At 47.8% G+C, this 16153-nt stretch overlaps 1 protein-coding gene and 1 non-coding gene across 7 annotated transcripts in view; one reads left to right on the forward strand and one right to left on the reverse strand.

Annotated features, from left to right (window-relative positions):
- SH3GL1 (SH3 domain containing GRB2 like 1, endophilin A2) overlaps positions 1–13578 on the reverse strand; it is a 47676-nt gene extending 34098 nt beyond the window's left edge. The window contains exons 1-2 of one of the 6 annotated variants that reach the window (XM_023747848.1): positions 13304–13576; positions 2475–2566 (exon numbers count right to left, since the gene is read on the reverse strand). Coding sequence is in view for 4 of the 6 variants with exons in the window: in XM_023747849.1 (XP_023603617.1) it covers positions 13304–13348 (45 nt within the window). In the remaining 2 variants the exon portion in view is untranslated. Of the gene's footprint in view, positions 1–2474; positions 2567–13303 lie in introns of all 6 variants that reach the window. The other 5 variants (XM_023747846.1, XM_023747849.1, XM_023747847.1 and 2 more) reach the window with 5 other exon arrangements.
- Positions 13579–15547: 1969 nt separating this feature from the next.
- Positions 15548–15651, forward strand: LOC111824226. Its single transcript, XR_002827293.1, has one exon. It is a non-coding gene; the product is annotated as a U6 spliceosomal RNA (small nuclear RNA).
- Positions 15652–16153: the final 502 nt, after the last annotated feature.

Here is a 16153-nt window from a genome sequence, read left to right on the forward strand (position 1 = left end):
GGGGACATGGGGCAGAAACAAGGTTCTGGTGCTGGCAGCAGCTGTGTGCTTCCCAGCTTTTCCAGCTGGGTTGATCCACGGTCCATGCTCCCTCTGGACCACACTGAGCTAAACATGGAGCCCCCACCCCACACATGCCACTTCCTGGCCAAAGGCCTCCGGGCACGTGCAGCCCAGTTGAAATATCATCCTTTATGAAGGCTCAGACACCTGACCCCCCCCCCCCCAGCTTTGAGTCCATGCAAATTGAATAGGTTGGTTTTTTCCAGGCTGATACCACTGAAAACCTATATGGTCACATTAAACAAGGTATGACTCAAGAGAAACTCTTGGACATGAGCCCAAAGGGACATCTACAAGACTGCTCTGTCACTGTTTGAAAGAGCAAAAAATTGGAAACATCCTAAATGCCCACTAGCAGGAAGATGGATAAAAGCACTGTGAAACAGCCACACCAAGGGAGCTATATACCTGTGGAAATAAACTACAGTCACAGGCATCTATCAGTGTGAACGAAACACAAATAATGCTGGACAAGTTACACACAAAAAACCACCATGTGATATCATTTACATGAGGTGTAAACTTGCAAAACAATACTGCACACTTTTTATTTTATATTTATACACATATAATTTTTTTTTAATTAATCCTCACCCAAAGATATTTTTCCATTAATTTTTAGACAGAGTGGAAGTGAGGGGGAAAGACAGAAAGAGAAACAACAGTGTCAGAAAGAGAGGCATAGATTGGTTGCCTCCTGCACGTCCCCCGACTGGGCCCAGAGATCGAGACTGCAACCAAGGTATGTGCCCTTGACCAGAATTGAAACCAGGACCCTTCAGTTCAAGGGCCAACGCTGCAACCAACTGACCAAACCGGCTAGGGCAATACTGCACATTTTTAGTGATACTCCATATGCAGTGAAGGTATAAAGGACTCCAACTGTATTGCTGTTTATTTAAGTTCTGGTGGGCACTTGGCTATTGGGCTGATCATTCTTTGTATCTCTTTCCAGTCTGAGACACTTCACAATGCAAATTTAAGATGCCCAGAAAGGGATGTGTCCTGTCAAAACTTATTGGTCCTGACTGGCTGGCTGGTGGACCTGGTGAACTAGCTAAGACTTAGCTGCTAAGTGGAATCTCCTCTTGGAAGGATGCTGCCTCTCCCCCAGGTTCTCCTGTGGGCTGAGCGGACTTATGGATTCAGATTGGGCAAAGGTCTTTCTCTTCCCCACTCTCCTAAACTAGCATACTTTGCTCCTGGGCCCACATATTCCCCCATCCCCCCACTTCCCACACCTCAGTCCCGAGGGACTCCATTAAACAGAAGGGCTCACTGGTGGAGGGACTCCATTAAACAGAAGGGCTCACTGGTGCCTCCTGCCCACCAGTGTTGAGGCTGAGGGGCACCAGGTACTCTAGGACAAAGTGGAGAGCCTGCTGAGGGATCTGGGGCTCAGAGAGAACATTCAGCTGCTTGAGTCCCCTGGGAAGAAAGGAATCGATTAGGAGCCTCCCAGAGAAAAAGCATGAGACTTTTCCAGTGTGAAGTAAACAAGTCAGAGCTTGGAGAGAAAGACAATGTCTGTTTTGATGTTTGGTGTCGCCCTGCCCAGACACTCACTCTGCAATCAATGAGGGGCTGTAGCAGCATATCACCCTCCTTGAGGGTGAAATGCTGACTCAAAAGGCAGCAAGAGTCTAACGCACAGCAAGGATTCTCCACCTCCGAGGAGATAAGAGACAGTGCTAGGCCAGCCGGATTAAGTTAGAGGAAATCCTGTCCCCATTCCCTCAGTTGCCTCTTCTGAAGCACAAATGTTGGCCTAAGGCCAGGGCTGCCCAACCGTCTGCCTTTAGGTAATCACAGCTCTGATGAGCTGAGACCGTGGGGTTGATAGATGCCTGCCTGTCTGTCCAAGGCAGCCAAGGGGCATCATCCTGAGGAGGTGCATGGCAGAGGATGAAAAGGGGCAGGAAGCTCCCAAGTCCCTTCCTGAGGGGCTTCCTAAGGACACAAGTCTCCTCTCACTCCTGGGACTGAGACCCAAAATGAAGCAGAAAAATCACTGATTAACCATTCCACTTTATAGAATACTAGAAGCCCGGTGCACGACATTTGTGCATTGGGGGGAGGGGATCCCTCAGCCCAGCCTGCGCCCTTTCACAAACCGGGAGCCCTAGGGGGACATCCTTAGCACTGCTGCGGAGGCAGGCCGCTGCACTCGCCAGCCATCGGTCCGGCTTGTAGCTGAGCGGGACTTCCCCTGTCGGTGCGCACTGACCACCAGAGGGCAACTCCTACATTGAGTGCGTGTCATAGTGACTGGTCGTTCTGCCGTTTGGTCGATTTGCATATCACCCTTTTATTATATAGGATAGGCTGAAGTGTACTGGAGAAAGATATTTGAATTATCAGCCAAGGTGGTGTCTGGGGACTAAGAATATCGACTGAACTATGTCACTTACTGTCATGCCTCTTTCCAGACACTTGGGAATCCACCCTAATCTTCTGAGCCTTAATTCAAGTCTGCAGGATTTCCTGATTCTCCATGAAGACTCTGAGGGGAGTGGTGGCAGATGCCAAGAGAAGAAAAGTATACAGATGAGGTATTATAGAATTGTACATCTTAAACCTATATAATTTTATTAAATAATGTCACCCCAATAAATTTTTTTAAAAAAAGTTAAAATAAAAATTGAGTATATGAATGGTATGTAGGTGTCAGAAAAGGGTGGCTCTTCTGGAATTTAAGTCCGTATGCAGACAGATCTACAGCAATAGAACTTTAACTTCTAACTTTATCAGCATGGCAACAATGTGACTGCATTGCATTTTCAGTATTCTTAAAATTAAAAAAAAAAAAAAAAAGGAGAAGAGGAGCACATGGCACAGTAGTTAAGCATTGACTTATGAACCATGAGATCATGGTTCAATTCCCAATCGGGCATATGCCCGGGTTGCAGGTTCGATCCCCAGTGTGCAGTGTGTTCCTATCTCTATCTTCTCCCTTCTTCTCTGAAATCAATAAAAATATTTTTTAGGAAGGGGGGGAGAGGAGGAGGAGAAAAAGAAAGGTAACATAATTTACAGGGAATTACGTTCCCCACAGCGTAGGAGGTAACACAGGGACAAGTGAGAAAATTATTCCACAGCCATGCTACTTCAAAACTCCTTATTCTACCAAGGTGGGCGGGCACTGTTCTGGTTTCAACAACTCTTTAACAAGAGGGAACAAACCCCCAGGCTCAGAACTAAGGTATCCTGCCATGGCTGGTGTGGCAATATGGTTAAAGTGTCGGCCCTCACACTGAAGTGTTGAAGGTTTGATCCCCAGCCCCAGTCGGGGTGCATGCAGGAGGAAACCAATCCATGTGTCTCTCTCACATTGATGTTTCTCTCTCCACCCGCCTCCCACCCTCCCTTTCATTCTAAGAATCAATGGAAAAAATATCCTTGGGTGAGGATTAACACATACACACACACACACACACACACACACACACCACAAAGCCCCACCAACAAACAAACAGAAGTAAGGTATCCAAGAAAATTGATTACCCTGCTTTGTTTTAGTTGTATTTGGTGGTTCAGTTAATATAATGTTATAGCAAGAAATAATGTCAACATCCTTTTAAGATAAATTTAAAAAGTGAGTCGATATAAAAAGAAAAAGATGGGAGAAATTGGCAGTGAGTTGGGGTTCTCACATGGAGTGAGGATGAGAGCAGGGAAGGGTGGGGGCAGGCAGGTAAGAAGGCTGGCTTCAGGTACAACTGGACATAGGAGCATTCTGCATGTCTGTACCCTTGGGATGGTAGGGATCACCATCTAGGGCGTAGTTGGGAATGACTAGAGATGTAGATCTGGAGGACAGATGCATGAGGGGTGGTGGGTGTCAGGGAGGTGAGAAGGGAAGCAGGAGAGAGAATGAAAAGGCCACAGAAAAAGACAACTGGGATAAGTGGGGAAGGTGGGAGGAAAGGATAATAAAAGAGCTGGCGGGCTGACTGAGAAAGTGAGAAACGAGGAGAAATAGCAGGCAGGTACGGAAGCCAGAAACAGCAGGCAGGGCTGTCAAGCAGGACCAAGGCTAAAGCTGGGAAGTGCAGTGGGAGCAGGCTTCTGGAGGCCAGGGAGTGGTCTAACAGAAGGTAGAGCGGTCTAACAGAAGGAGGAGAAGGAGGAGGGGGGGGTGGGGAGAGGAGAAATGGAGAAACTCCATTTCTGAGCAGGCCGGGCACTTCCAGGTAAATCTGGGCCTGGCCCTGGGGTCTGGGTAATAGAGATTGCATGAGACACAGATCAGGCCCCTCTGGCCTAGCCAAGCACAGGGCCCTCTCAGCCACAGCCCCTGGAGGCAGGCCAAAGGGAAAACCTTTGAGCTTTGATTTCTTATTTTTAAGTTAGTTGGACTTTTCCCCACAGAGCCTTCTCCCCCTCCAAGGCCTCACTAGCCACTCCACTTCCCTGGGGTTCTTCCAGGGCCTGAGCAGGAGCCAGGTGGGGGCCGGTGATGAACCCCCACTCCCACTCTAAGAAGGAGCCCACCATCCTGGCCTATGTGGCTCAGTTGGTTGGAGCAACGTCCCAAGCACCAAAGGGTCTTGGGTTTGATTCCTGTTCGGGGCACATACCCAGGTTGCAAGTTCTATCCCTGGTCGTGGCGAATACGAAAGGTAAACAATTGAATATTTTCTCTCACATCAATTGCCCCCTCCCCCCCAAATCAATGAAAAGCATATCCTCGGGTGAGGATTTAAAAAAAGGAGCCCATCTTTTCTGACAACATAGTCAGCAAGCCATAACCCAGGCACTGGGGTTTGTCACATTCCCTCAGGCAGCCCCACTCACTCAGGAACTGGCCTCTGGTAAGAAAAAGCACATTTGGTGCAAGGATGTGCTTGGCATGTGGCAGATGTGTGGGGAGACCAACACACCAGATGCTCAGAGGGTGGAGAAGTGGGTGGTTAGGGAGATGGCAAGGATAAAGTAAGATACACACTGGGCTTTTAACGGCAACCAGAAAGTGGACAGAGACCCCAGGTAGGCTGGGAAAGGTGAGAGGAGCACTGCCTCAACAGGAGGGGGAAGGTACAGGCGACTAGGTGGGCCCACGCAGACCAGTAGGACTAGAGTGTGGCCCTGGAAGGGGATGGGTGGGAATTAAAGCTGGGACGGGGGTGGGGGGTGTCCCAGAAGGTCCTGAATGCCAGGTTGGGGCTCAAATCGCACCCAGGTCAGCCAGGGACATCCTTCTTACCATTCGTCCCAGCCCTTTGCTTTCTCCAGACATACTGACACGACTGCTTCCACTTTTGCACTTTCCCCATCCATGCTGCAGCATCTGCTCATTCATGTGCGGAGCAAACATCCCTCTAGTAAGTACTTACTGAGTTCCTGGGACAGTTGGGGGCCAGGCTTAACACTGGGCACACAGCAGTGGGCAGAAAACATGGTCCCTGACTACAAAGAGCTTATCTTATAATCCAGTGACAAGGATAACAGAAGAGTCACCCAAGTCTACTTCAGTCCTCTACTGAGAAGTTGCTGCACAAGAGTCCATGAAACTGGGAGATAGGAGATATGAGGGATCAGAGGTTCAGAAAGACACCATATGAAAAAGCTGGAGGGACACTTTGAGGATGAACTCATGTTCACCAGGCCAAGGACAGGAAGAGCTGCCCAACAGACAGGGCATCTCACACCCTTGGCTTATGACAGCATCTCCTGTGACAGCAAGCGCTGAGCAGGGCTGGCTGTCTCAGACACCAGGCATGATGCCCACCAGAGGCGTTTATGCCCAGGTGTGGAAATCCCAGCAGCCAGGCAGCAGCCCTTTCCAAAGCAGGCAGAGTACAGATGCTGAGTCAGGTCCTCCAGAGGAAATTGCACTGATATTCAGAGGAAATCACACAGCTATTTTCCTGCTGGGCTGGAGTGTCCGCTTGACCCCACTCTCAGCCCAATCAGCAGGTTTTTCTAGGAGCTAGCAGAAAAGGAAGATGGAAGCTGTCTTCTGGGAAGTGACTGCCAAATCCAGCCTTGTGAAAGGCGAGGGAGGGGGACAGAGAGAATGGGGGGAGGGGGAGGAGAGAAGAGAGAAGCCAGCTGCTGCCACATTCTGACACTTTCTTCCATTCAGCTTTCCAGGGACAGCTTTAAAAAAGAACAGGAAAAAACCACCCCTAACATTTCACCAAGGACATTAAAAGGCCATTAGGGCTTGAGCACAGGGTGTAGAATCATCTCAATGGGCTCCTAACCCCTGGGGCAAAGAGGCCTGTAGCTTGAAAGTTTCAGCATTAAATATATCCTCCCTCTAAAGCTTAGAAACCTCACCCCCACCTTGGGACTCTGAAACAGAAACAATTTGACTTTCCTCCTGGCTGCTCACCCAGTCTCCCCACAGTGCTGAAACAGGCAGTTGCTTCTGAAATCCTAAAGAGGAAGTTGGCTGCATACCCTAAATTAAAAACTAAGTTTCTCCAGACTGGATCAGTTCCAAAATATTGGCAGCACCGAAAAGTAGAAGGGCTGAGATAGGGGCCAAGGCAGAGCTATCTGGCCTATGTCCTTGAACCAAAGGCCAGGGACACACATTTAGGAGGCAAATGGCAAGCCTGGTCACAACCTACAAGTTCTTCCTCTGAGGAAAAAAGCAAACAGACACACATGTGGACTACTTAAGTGCAAAAGGGTGAGCTCCAGCTCCAAATGCACTAAGCACGCTCAGATGTGGATAGGTGAGTGGGTGAACAACAGGATTTTCTTGGCTCACTGCTAACTCTTTGATAATTCTGGGGTCTCAAAAATGCGACAGCCCCCAATTTCTGAAATTGAACATGGGGAGACTGTAAAACCCCTAGCCTCACAGGCTGTTATTAAGTGGCACACGGAATATAATTAAGTGTCCTATGGCTTTGCCTTAAAACACACCCAGATAAGCAGGGTAATTAGATTCCACGACACTTGACCTGTTTTGTGTGTGCGTTTCTTCTCTTCCCTTTGAACTGGTCTTTAATACACACAAGATTCTGAGTCAGAGGTGAACTTTTGGCCTCATATTCAGCAGTCACAGTGTTAGAATCAGAATGTGAATGTTATGACCCCTTAGTCCTGGTCTGTTAATAACAAGAATGGGCAGGATGTTGCATGGTGACAGAGTGCCTCTGTGATTGTGAACAGTGGGTCCTGAGAAAGAGGTCAGGTCAACATGCTCTTTTAAAAAAATATATATTTTTATTGATTTCAGAGAGGAAGGGAGAGGAAGAGAGAGATAAAAAACATCAGTGATGAGAGAGAATCAATGATTGGCTACCTCCTGCATGCCCCCCACTGAGGATTGAACCTGCAACCCAGGCATGTGCCCTTGACCAGAATCGAACCTGGGACCCTTCAGTCTTCAGGCCGACACTCTGTCCACTGAGCCAAACCAGCTGGGGCAACATGCTCTTTTTAAATCCTCACCAGAGGATATGTTTTTATTGATTTTAGAGGGAGAGAGAAAGAGAAACATCGATGTGAGAGAGAAACATCAATCGGTTGCCTCCTATACGTGCCTGACTGGGGACAGAACCCACAACCAAGGTATGTGCCCTCACCAACCTTTTGGTGTACAGGATGAAGCTCCAACCAACTGAGGCACTCGGCCAAGGCAGGTTAACCTGCTTTTACAGATAGACCTGGGAAGTGGGGGGTGGGAGTGGGTGGGTGTGAGGTTTAAAGAGGCCCCTAGTTCCTTTAGGAAAGAACAGTCTCAAACCTCTTTTGTATCTCCCCGGCCGAGCCTGAAACACAGGCCGGTTACTCCACCCAGGCAGTGGGGGGAGTGACCCAGCCTGTCCACTGACATAGCAGGATGAGAACATCTCCACCCAGGGTCCCACAGGGACAAGGCTAAGTCAAGGGTCTTCTTACAGATTGAGCCAGCAGCGTGGCTTCCAGTTCCAACCACAAGTGGACATTCCAACAGCCCAAAGCCCGTCCCATCCTGCTACCCCAGGAAAGATGGTCTTCTGGAGTTGAGCTGCAGCTGCGGAACTCAAGGACCTGGGGTCGGGACCCCACTTACCTTGTCTGTCACCTCATTCCCAGCCCATGAGTTCCACACCTTTATTCATGCTGAGATGTAAAGGGGTTAGAAGTTCCAGATTTTTGTATCTTAAGATCATTTCATGATTATTACTTAACAGGTCAAGCACTTTGCTAGGAAATCAAAAGCATTATTTCACAAACTGAGGTTTATAAAATAGGTCAGTGCAGATGGTATCTGCAGATATTCCAAACAGTAACCACATCTCCCAAAAACACTCTAACAGGTTGGGGTCCTAGGTCCCCCAGGGCTCCCCCCGCCCCCATGCCTCTCACAGGAAGTTCAATCTTTCCTCCTAGGCACAAAGGGGGTGAGGCTGGGTATGGAGGTGAGTGTGAAGCTAGCAAGCACCCAACAAACTTCAAAGCTATGATATGGTGGTTGTGAATTTTCCTCCTAGCTCAGACAAAACCAATCTTTCAGTCCAAACTCTCTCCCTCCTTTCAGACAAGACAAAAAAAAAAGTCAGGCCAGCATTCCAGGCAGCTGCCAGCTCTATTCCTAGTTACACTTTCAGATCTCTCCACAACCCAGCCACAAGAGTTATCAGAAAACCAGTTAGCAGTATAGGTCTGGAAATAATGTCACCCAAACATGCACGACAATGAGACGTGAACTTCCAAGTTTAGATATCACTAGTAAAGTTCCTTTACCCTCCGCAGCTTCCCAGAAATATGCATTTAAAGCACCACCCCCAATTCTAGCCTGGCCTACGTCTCAGAGAGCTACCGAGGGAGTGGGCACGACATGGGCAGGCCAGAGAGGACCAAAATGATGCCCAGGACAGATGCCTATTTATTTTACTGCTTTCCTCTATAAATTATTCAACTTTCCTCAGTCCAGGCCTGCAACCCAGGCAGTGGCCAGTTCATAATAAGAAGTAAACTCACAAACCCCCGACTCAAACCCAAACTGATTTTTTTTTGCAAAACCTGAAAATTTTCACCTAAGATACTGAAATGGTGTGGAATTTTCCAACATACTGCCAGATATAGGCAGACCTTGGAAATACTGCAGGTTGGGTTCCAAATCACCACAATAAAGCCAGCACCACAATAAAGCAAGTCATAATCTTTTTGCCTGGGATGGGGTGGAGAGTTAGGGGTTTGCCTTCAATTTGTAAAAAATACAACATCTCTCAAGTGCAACAAAACAGGTGTGCCTGTACTGGTAACTGGTTTGTTATTAATATCATCAATGAAATTAGAAAATTTTCATTAACATCACAGCCTCACCTGCTAGAAAACAAGTTTCTCTATTCCTGGAGCCAAATCTAGCTCTCTCTCACACATCCACCTGGCTTCTATTTCTCAATTTAGAAACAACACTGTTATAAGCCTTTGAAATCAAGAACCTGTTTCAAAGCAGGATTTCTCAACCTTGGTGCTACTGACATTTGGGCCAGATAATTTTTTGTTGTGGGGAGGGCTGTCCTGTGCATTGTAGGATGTTTAGCAACCATCCCTGACCTCGAATCACTTGATGCCAGTAGCACCCTCTCCCCAAGTAGTGACAACCCAAACCTGTCTCAGACGTTGCTAAATGTTCCCAGGAAGGTGCATGGGAGGAGATGAAAGAAGGCAGGGTTAGTCACTCCTGGCTGAGATGCAAAGATGCAAGCTTATACCTTCTTAAAAATAGCAGATGCCACAGACACTTAAGTTCTAAAGATTTGGGAACTGGATGCTGAGTTTTATGTCCATGCCCATCTGTGTATATGTGATTATCTATGTTTTAGAAACTGAGAAAAGCAGGCAGCTACCACAAGAATGGCCCCAATGTGATTATTTTTGGGGGGGAGGGGTGTATAATTATCCTCACTTTTCTCAAACCTTAAAGTAGGGTTTCTCAGCTTCAGCACTACTAACATCTGGGTCCAGGGAATTCTTGGTTGTGTGGGCTGCCCAGTGCATTGTAGGGTGTTGAGCAGCATCCCAGGCCTCCTCCCACTAGATACCAGTACCAACCCAAGTTGTGACAACCAAAATGTCTCCCAATATTGCCAATGTCCCCTGGAGGGTGGAAGTGGCCCTGGCTGAAAAGCACTGTTCTCGACAGGAAGATAAATGTCCACAAATCTTTTTATGTAAAAAGGGGAATATATTTACCCTTACGCCAGATAAGTGAGGCCAGTTGAGATGAACTGGTTTAAAGCATATTGTCGGTTCACACTGAGAGTTCAATAAATATTAATTATTACTTTTCAACAGACAACCCTATTCTGAGGGCATAGAAGAGGATGAAAGATAGTGTTCTTAAGATCGAGAAAAGAAACATACAGAAAATTGGACAAGGCCAGATGAACAATGGAGATGCTGGAGGACTGTGGAAACTATTGCAGAAGAGAATGGAACACAGCCAGGGTGATTCTTGAGAGCACAATTCAACATGGAATTGCTCTCAGATTAGGATACGACCATTGCTGCAATTCTTTGGGGCTGGGCCTCAGATAATAAATTGATGCAAACCACTAATTTACAGTGCATTGTATTTTCCAGGTTTCAAAGCACTTCTCACAGTTCTGAATGTAGGCATCCTGTTTCCCCCTGAGAGGAAAGGCTCTGGTGGCTGGCCTGAGAGGCCCAGCTAATTTGGGATGGGATGGACCACCAGCATGGGCCCTGGGGGTGGGCTAGGGAGGGCTTTCCAGGGACCTGTCTATGTGAGAAAACGAAGTAGCCCTGTAATTCTTCCAAGACCTATGGAGACATCAGTCCTGCAGGAGGAACTACACCAGGCCCAAGACAGTGAGCAGCTTCCCCAGGTACTCCCGTCAAGCACATGGGGGTCTGATGCCTGCTGAGCAGGGTCTAACCTAGAGCCAGGTCATATAATTTCATCCTTTTAGGGCAAAAGGCTGTACTCTCAACAACAATCCTAGAATCCCTCTATATCAGGGGTGGGGAACCTTTGTTCTGCCAAGGGCCATTTGGATCTTTATAACATCATTCACTTAATATAATTCACTTAATACAAATTTATGTTACTATGAAAAAACTCCTAGGTTTATTGAATTTCAAGTCCCGCCTGTGGGTTGCCTTGGCAGGGCCAGACCAAATGATTTGGCCAGAGGACCAGATGTTTCCTTCCCCTGCTCTAGATTAAATCTTTTCTCCTTGAGGGTTTAGCCGTCATCTGGGGTCTACAGACTGGCCACAAATGTCTTTAGCCCTAGACAACCACTAGGGTTGTGACTTTTCCCCTTAAGGGATAAGATACCAGCTGTGGCCTGGTCGGTACTCTGAGTGGTTAGAGAATCAACCCACACACTGAAGGGTCTCAGGGTCGATTCCTGGTCAAAGGTGTGTACCTGGGTTGCAGGTTTGATCCTCACTCCATTTGCAGCATGTATGAGAGGCAACCAATGGATGTGTCTCTCTCACATTGATGTTTCTCTCTCACGCTCTTTCCCTCCCTCCCTCCATTCCACTCTAAAAATCAATGGGAAAAAATATCCTTGGGTGAAGATTTAAAAAAAAAAAAAAAGATACCAGCTGTGTGTTACTAGAGAGTTGTTTCTCTTTCCTCCCAATGGATCTCTTCAAATCAGGAGTACAGTCAGGTTTGCCAGCAAGGCCTAAACAATTCCTCAGATTATCACTCATTCCTCCACGGAGTCTATCCACACAAACTGCACACCTACGGTTCATAACCTGGGATGCAGGGACCAACAGAATTCAGGGAATCTTAGGCTTCTTGCCCCAACTTTCTAAAAAACCCATATAATTGGTTACATGTAAAACACATATATTTTTGGATTCAGCATTCCATTTCTGGGAATTTATCCTATAAATCCAACCCTCTCTGTGAGCAAAGATATTGTCTATTCACCGTAGCAGAAAACTACTGGAAACAATCTAAACAACCATCAATTGAGGACTGATTAAATTAATTATGGTACACTTCATGGAATGGAATACCAGGAACCTACTAAAAAGACCCAAGAAGCTCTAGGGCAGTGGTTCTCAACCTTCCTAATACCGCGACCCTTTAATACAGTTTCTCATGTTTGGTGACCCCCAACCATAAAATTATTTTCGTTGCTACTTTGTAACTGTAATTTTGCTACTGTTATGAATCGTAATGTAAAATATCTGATATGCAGGATGTATTTTCATTGTTCGCGACCCACAGGTTGAGAACCGCCGCTCTAGGGGTTATGTTCTAGTGCAGTAACGCTGGGGCAGGGGGCAGCCCTGGGGCAGGGGGCAGCCCTGGGGCAGGGGGCAGCCGGGGTTCCCCAGGGGCAACTGGCAGGGACTGGAGACATTTGTGGATGTCCCGCCTGGGGGTGCTCCTGGCCTTGAGCCAGGGATGTTGCTCAATATCCCACAGTGTCCAAAATGCCCCCTCCCAACAGAGAGTGACCTGAGGTGGAGAATTCTGACACATTTAACAAAAAACTCAAACACAGGACTCTGTAGACTAGGAGTGGGGAACTTCCCGCCATGGGACAAATCATTTAATCTGGCCGCGCCAAGGCACCTGCAGGTAGGACTCGAAGTTCAACAAATCCAGGAGTTTTTTCATAACAACATAAATTTATTTTAAGTGAATTATATTAAGTGAATGATGTTATAAATATTCAAATGGGCCTTGGCGGAAAAAAGGTTCCCCGCCCCTGCTGTAGACCATGCTACACGACCTGTGTGCGTTTTTAAAGGAAAGGCGTACACGTATCTTTGAAAAGGGACGTAAGTCGTCGGTGACAGTCCTTGTCTTAGGGTAGATGGTCTGAATGCCTGACAGACTGGAGTGAGGAACTGACTTTTTACCCTTTCAACTTTGTACCGGGTCCATCCCAACGGGTTTCTGTTGTTGGTTTTAAAGAAATGATCTAGACACAAATGTTTCCTCTCCCTGGCAAGAGTCCTGTTTCTTCCCTTTGTCTTTCCCCGGTCCCTGCCCTTTTAGAGGGGAGGAAGGCGGGTGGGATCCACATCCCAGATCAACCTCGGGGGGCCTCTCTGCCCCACCCAGGGGTCCAGCCACCCTTCTCAAGGAGACTGGAGCCCACAAGGCGGGCAGGACCTGGGCCACCTCGCACGAAGACCCCAGCCTTCCTGGGCTCTCCCCACCCTGCGAGGAACACGCGCCAACACCGCCCCCTTGGTGTCCCCGGCCTCCTCCCGAACCAGAGCCGGGCCTAGCCTGGCCCCTCATTCCGGGAAGCCCGGATCCGGGAGCTCGCCCTCCGCTTACCTGGCTCGCCTTGTAGAACTGCTTCTTCAGCCCCGCCACCGACATTCTGCCTTCCGCCGTCGGACTTCCCGTTGGGACCCAGCGAACCGGAGAAACAGCGCAAGCGACAGGCTCCCGGGCGCCGCCGAGCCCCCGCGCGCTTCAGCTGGCCCCGTCGGCACCGCCTCCGCAGCCTTCTCGCCAGCTCCGCGCCCGCCCGGGCGCAGCCTCAGCCCCTCTCGCGCCCGCGCGGCCAGGATATTACATGGCAACCGCACACTTCCGGCGCCGGCCCGGTCTGAGCACGCGCACGCGCCCGGCCAGCCGGACAGCGCACGCGCACTTCGCCTGTCTCGGGAGCGACCGCTTCTGCCAGCGAGTGGCCTGGGGAGAGTCTAGAGCGGCCAGGGCGGCTGCAGCGACCCCTAGAAGCTGGGAGGTGGTTCTATCTAACACCTTGGGAAAGGCGCTTAAACCTTTCTGGAGAGGTTGGGAGACTGGGTTTATAAATCTCCAGCTAACTGTTTACTAATCTCAGCTATACCTAATTCCACCATGCGGGTCGTTTAGTCCATACCATCCTACCCAGAACCCTGCCCCGTGTTCATCCAATCAGTTGCCCAAGTCAGACATCAGGGTGTCGCTTCTATCTCCTTTCCACTATCCCCACTGTCCTCCGCCCTGACCAAACCATCTCACCAACTTCCGCTCTGTTGTGCCACCTGCGGGTTCTCCCCTCCAATTTATCCCCTATCAGGAGGCCAGAAAGATGCTTTTGTAACAGGATTCAGATCACGGTTCCCCGTTTAAAGCTCACCTGCCCTCAGAATACACTCCCAACTTCCTGCTATAGCCTACAAAGCTTGCATAATTTGGCCCCCTCCACCCTCTGATTTCGGGGGCTCTCTTCCTCTTCTGTAGTCCAGGATACCTGTTGCCTGTGGGCCTTTGCTAATGTTCCTATCTTTCACATTCTTCCCTAATATTTCCCCCATTGTTTTGTGTATAAAAGAGGAATTTGCTTGGAATATCGCCTCTTCCAGGAAGCCTTCCTGGATTCAACATGTTTATTGATAGTGACTTTTTTTTTAAACCTCACCTGAGGATATTTCTTTTTTCATTGCTTTTCAGAGAGAGAGAGTGCAAGGGAGGGAGGGTGAGAGAAAGAGAGAGAATATTGATGTGAAAGAGACACTTCGATTGGTTGCCTCCTGGGGGCAGGGAGCGAATTCCCAATCCAGGTACATGCCCTTGACCCAGTATCCTACCCGTGACCCTTCCATGCATGGGTGGATGCTCTAACCATTGGACACACTGTCCAGGGCATATTGATAATGACTTAAAATCAATTCTTTTTTTAAAAAAATATATTTTATTGATTTTTTACAGAGAGGAGAGGAAAGGGATAGAGAGTTAGAAACATCGATGAGAGAGAAACATCGATCAGCTGCCTCTTGCACGCCCCCTACTGGGATGTGCCCGCAACCAAGGTACATGCCCTTGACTGGAATCGAACCTGGGACCCTTGAGTCCGCAGGCCGACGCTCTATCCGCTGAGCCAAACCAGTTAGAGCTTAAAATCAATTCTCATTGATGAAAATGTATTGAGCCCTAGCCAGTTTGGCTCAGTAATTAGAGCATCTGCCTGCTGACTGAAGGGTCCTGGGTTCCATTCCTGTCAAGGGCAGGTACCTCGGTTGCAGGCTGGATCCCCAGCCCCTGTTGGGTGCATGTGTAAGGTAACCAACTGATGTGTCTCTCTCACATCCATGTTTCTCTCTCTCTCTGTCTCTCCCTCTCCCCTCTACTTCTCTCTAAAAATTAATGGAAAATAATCTTGTCAATCCTCGGGTGAGGATTAACAAAAATATTTAAATTTAAAACAGAAAATGTATTGAATAAGTTGGAAATTAATAATGAGTCAGAATGAGTAAATGAATCCAAAAAGAGGAACAAGAAAGTGACTAGAGCTAAAGTGCTTGCAGCTCCAGTGCTGAAATCTCTGACAGATTTGGGTAATTTTCTGCAGCAGAAGGTTACTGGAAGTTTCCAAATGCCTAAACAGAAGGTACTGGACTAGATTAGAGGATTGTTTCAGAGTGTGCAAGCCCCAACCTCCCTCCTGAAGATCCTGAAGGGGTTATTATGAATGGTTTGAAAGAACACCCAGGTGATTATGATGGGCAGCCTCAACGGTGACCCACTGGTCTAAATCATTGCATACTGCCAGAATATAATAAGCTATAATTGCTTTTAAAAAAAGTTGTTCTTGCTTCGGTAGCACATATACTAAAATTGGAACGATACAGAGATTAGCATGGCCCCTGCGCAAGGATGACACGCAAATTCTTGAAGCGTTCCATATTAAAAAAAAAAAAAAAGTTGTAGGCACTTCTTGTTGGGGTGCCAGTCTAAGATCTGAAAGTTGGGTGGAAATTAGCCAGGAAAAGAGCTGCGGGAAGAGTTTTCTAAGCAAGAAACAGCGTGTGCAAAAACCCTGAAGATTAAACCAGAAACATCTATTTCATTCATTCCCTCTGAATATGTTTAGTGCATATCAAATGCTGCCCAGACTTTATTTTATTTTTGTTCATATAAAAAGTAATTTATAATCTTTTTTAAATGTGTTTTTATTGATTTTTAGAGAGGAAGTGAGAGGGATAGAGTTAGAAAAATGGATGGGATAGGCTGCCTCCTGCACGCCCCCTACTGGGGATCGAGCCCGCAACCCCGGCATGTGCCCTGACTGGAATTGAACCACCGGGGGGCAGTGATTTTCAGACTTTATTGGTGTTGCTATATTCAGCCGATGTCCAAATAGAATAAACTCAAAACTTCAATCTTCACCTAAAATTGCAGTTTCAGGTTGTC

The sequence above is a fragment of the Myotis lucifugus genome, unplaced genomic scaffold (genome assembly GCF_000147115.1).
Source record: "Myotis lucifugus unplaced genomic scaffold, Myoluc2.0 scaffold_1013, whole genome shotgun sequence".
Classification (NCBI taxonomy): Eukaryota; Metazoa; Chordata; class Mammalia; order Chiroptera; family Vespertilionidae; genus Myotis; species Myotis lucifugus.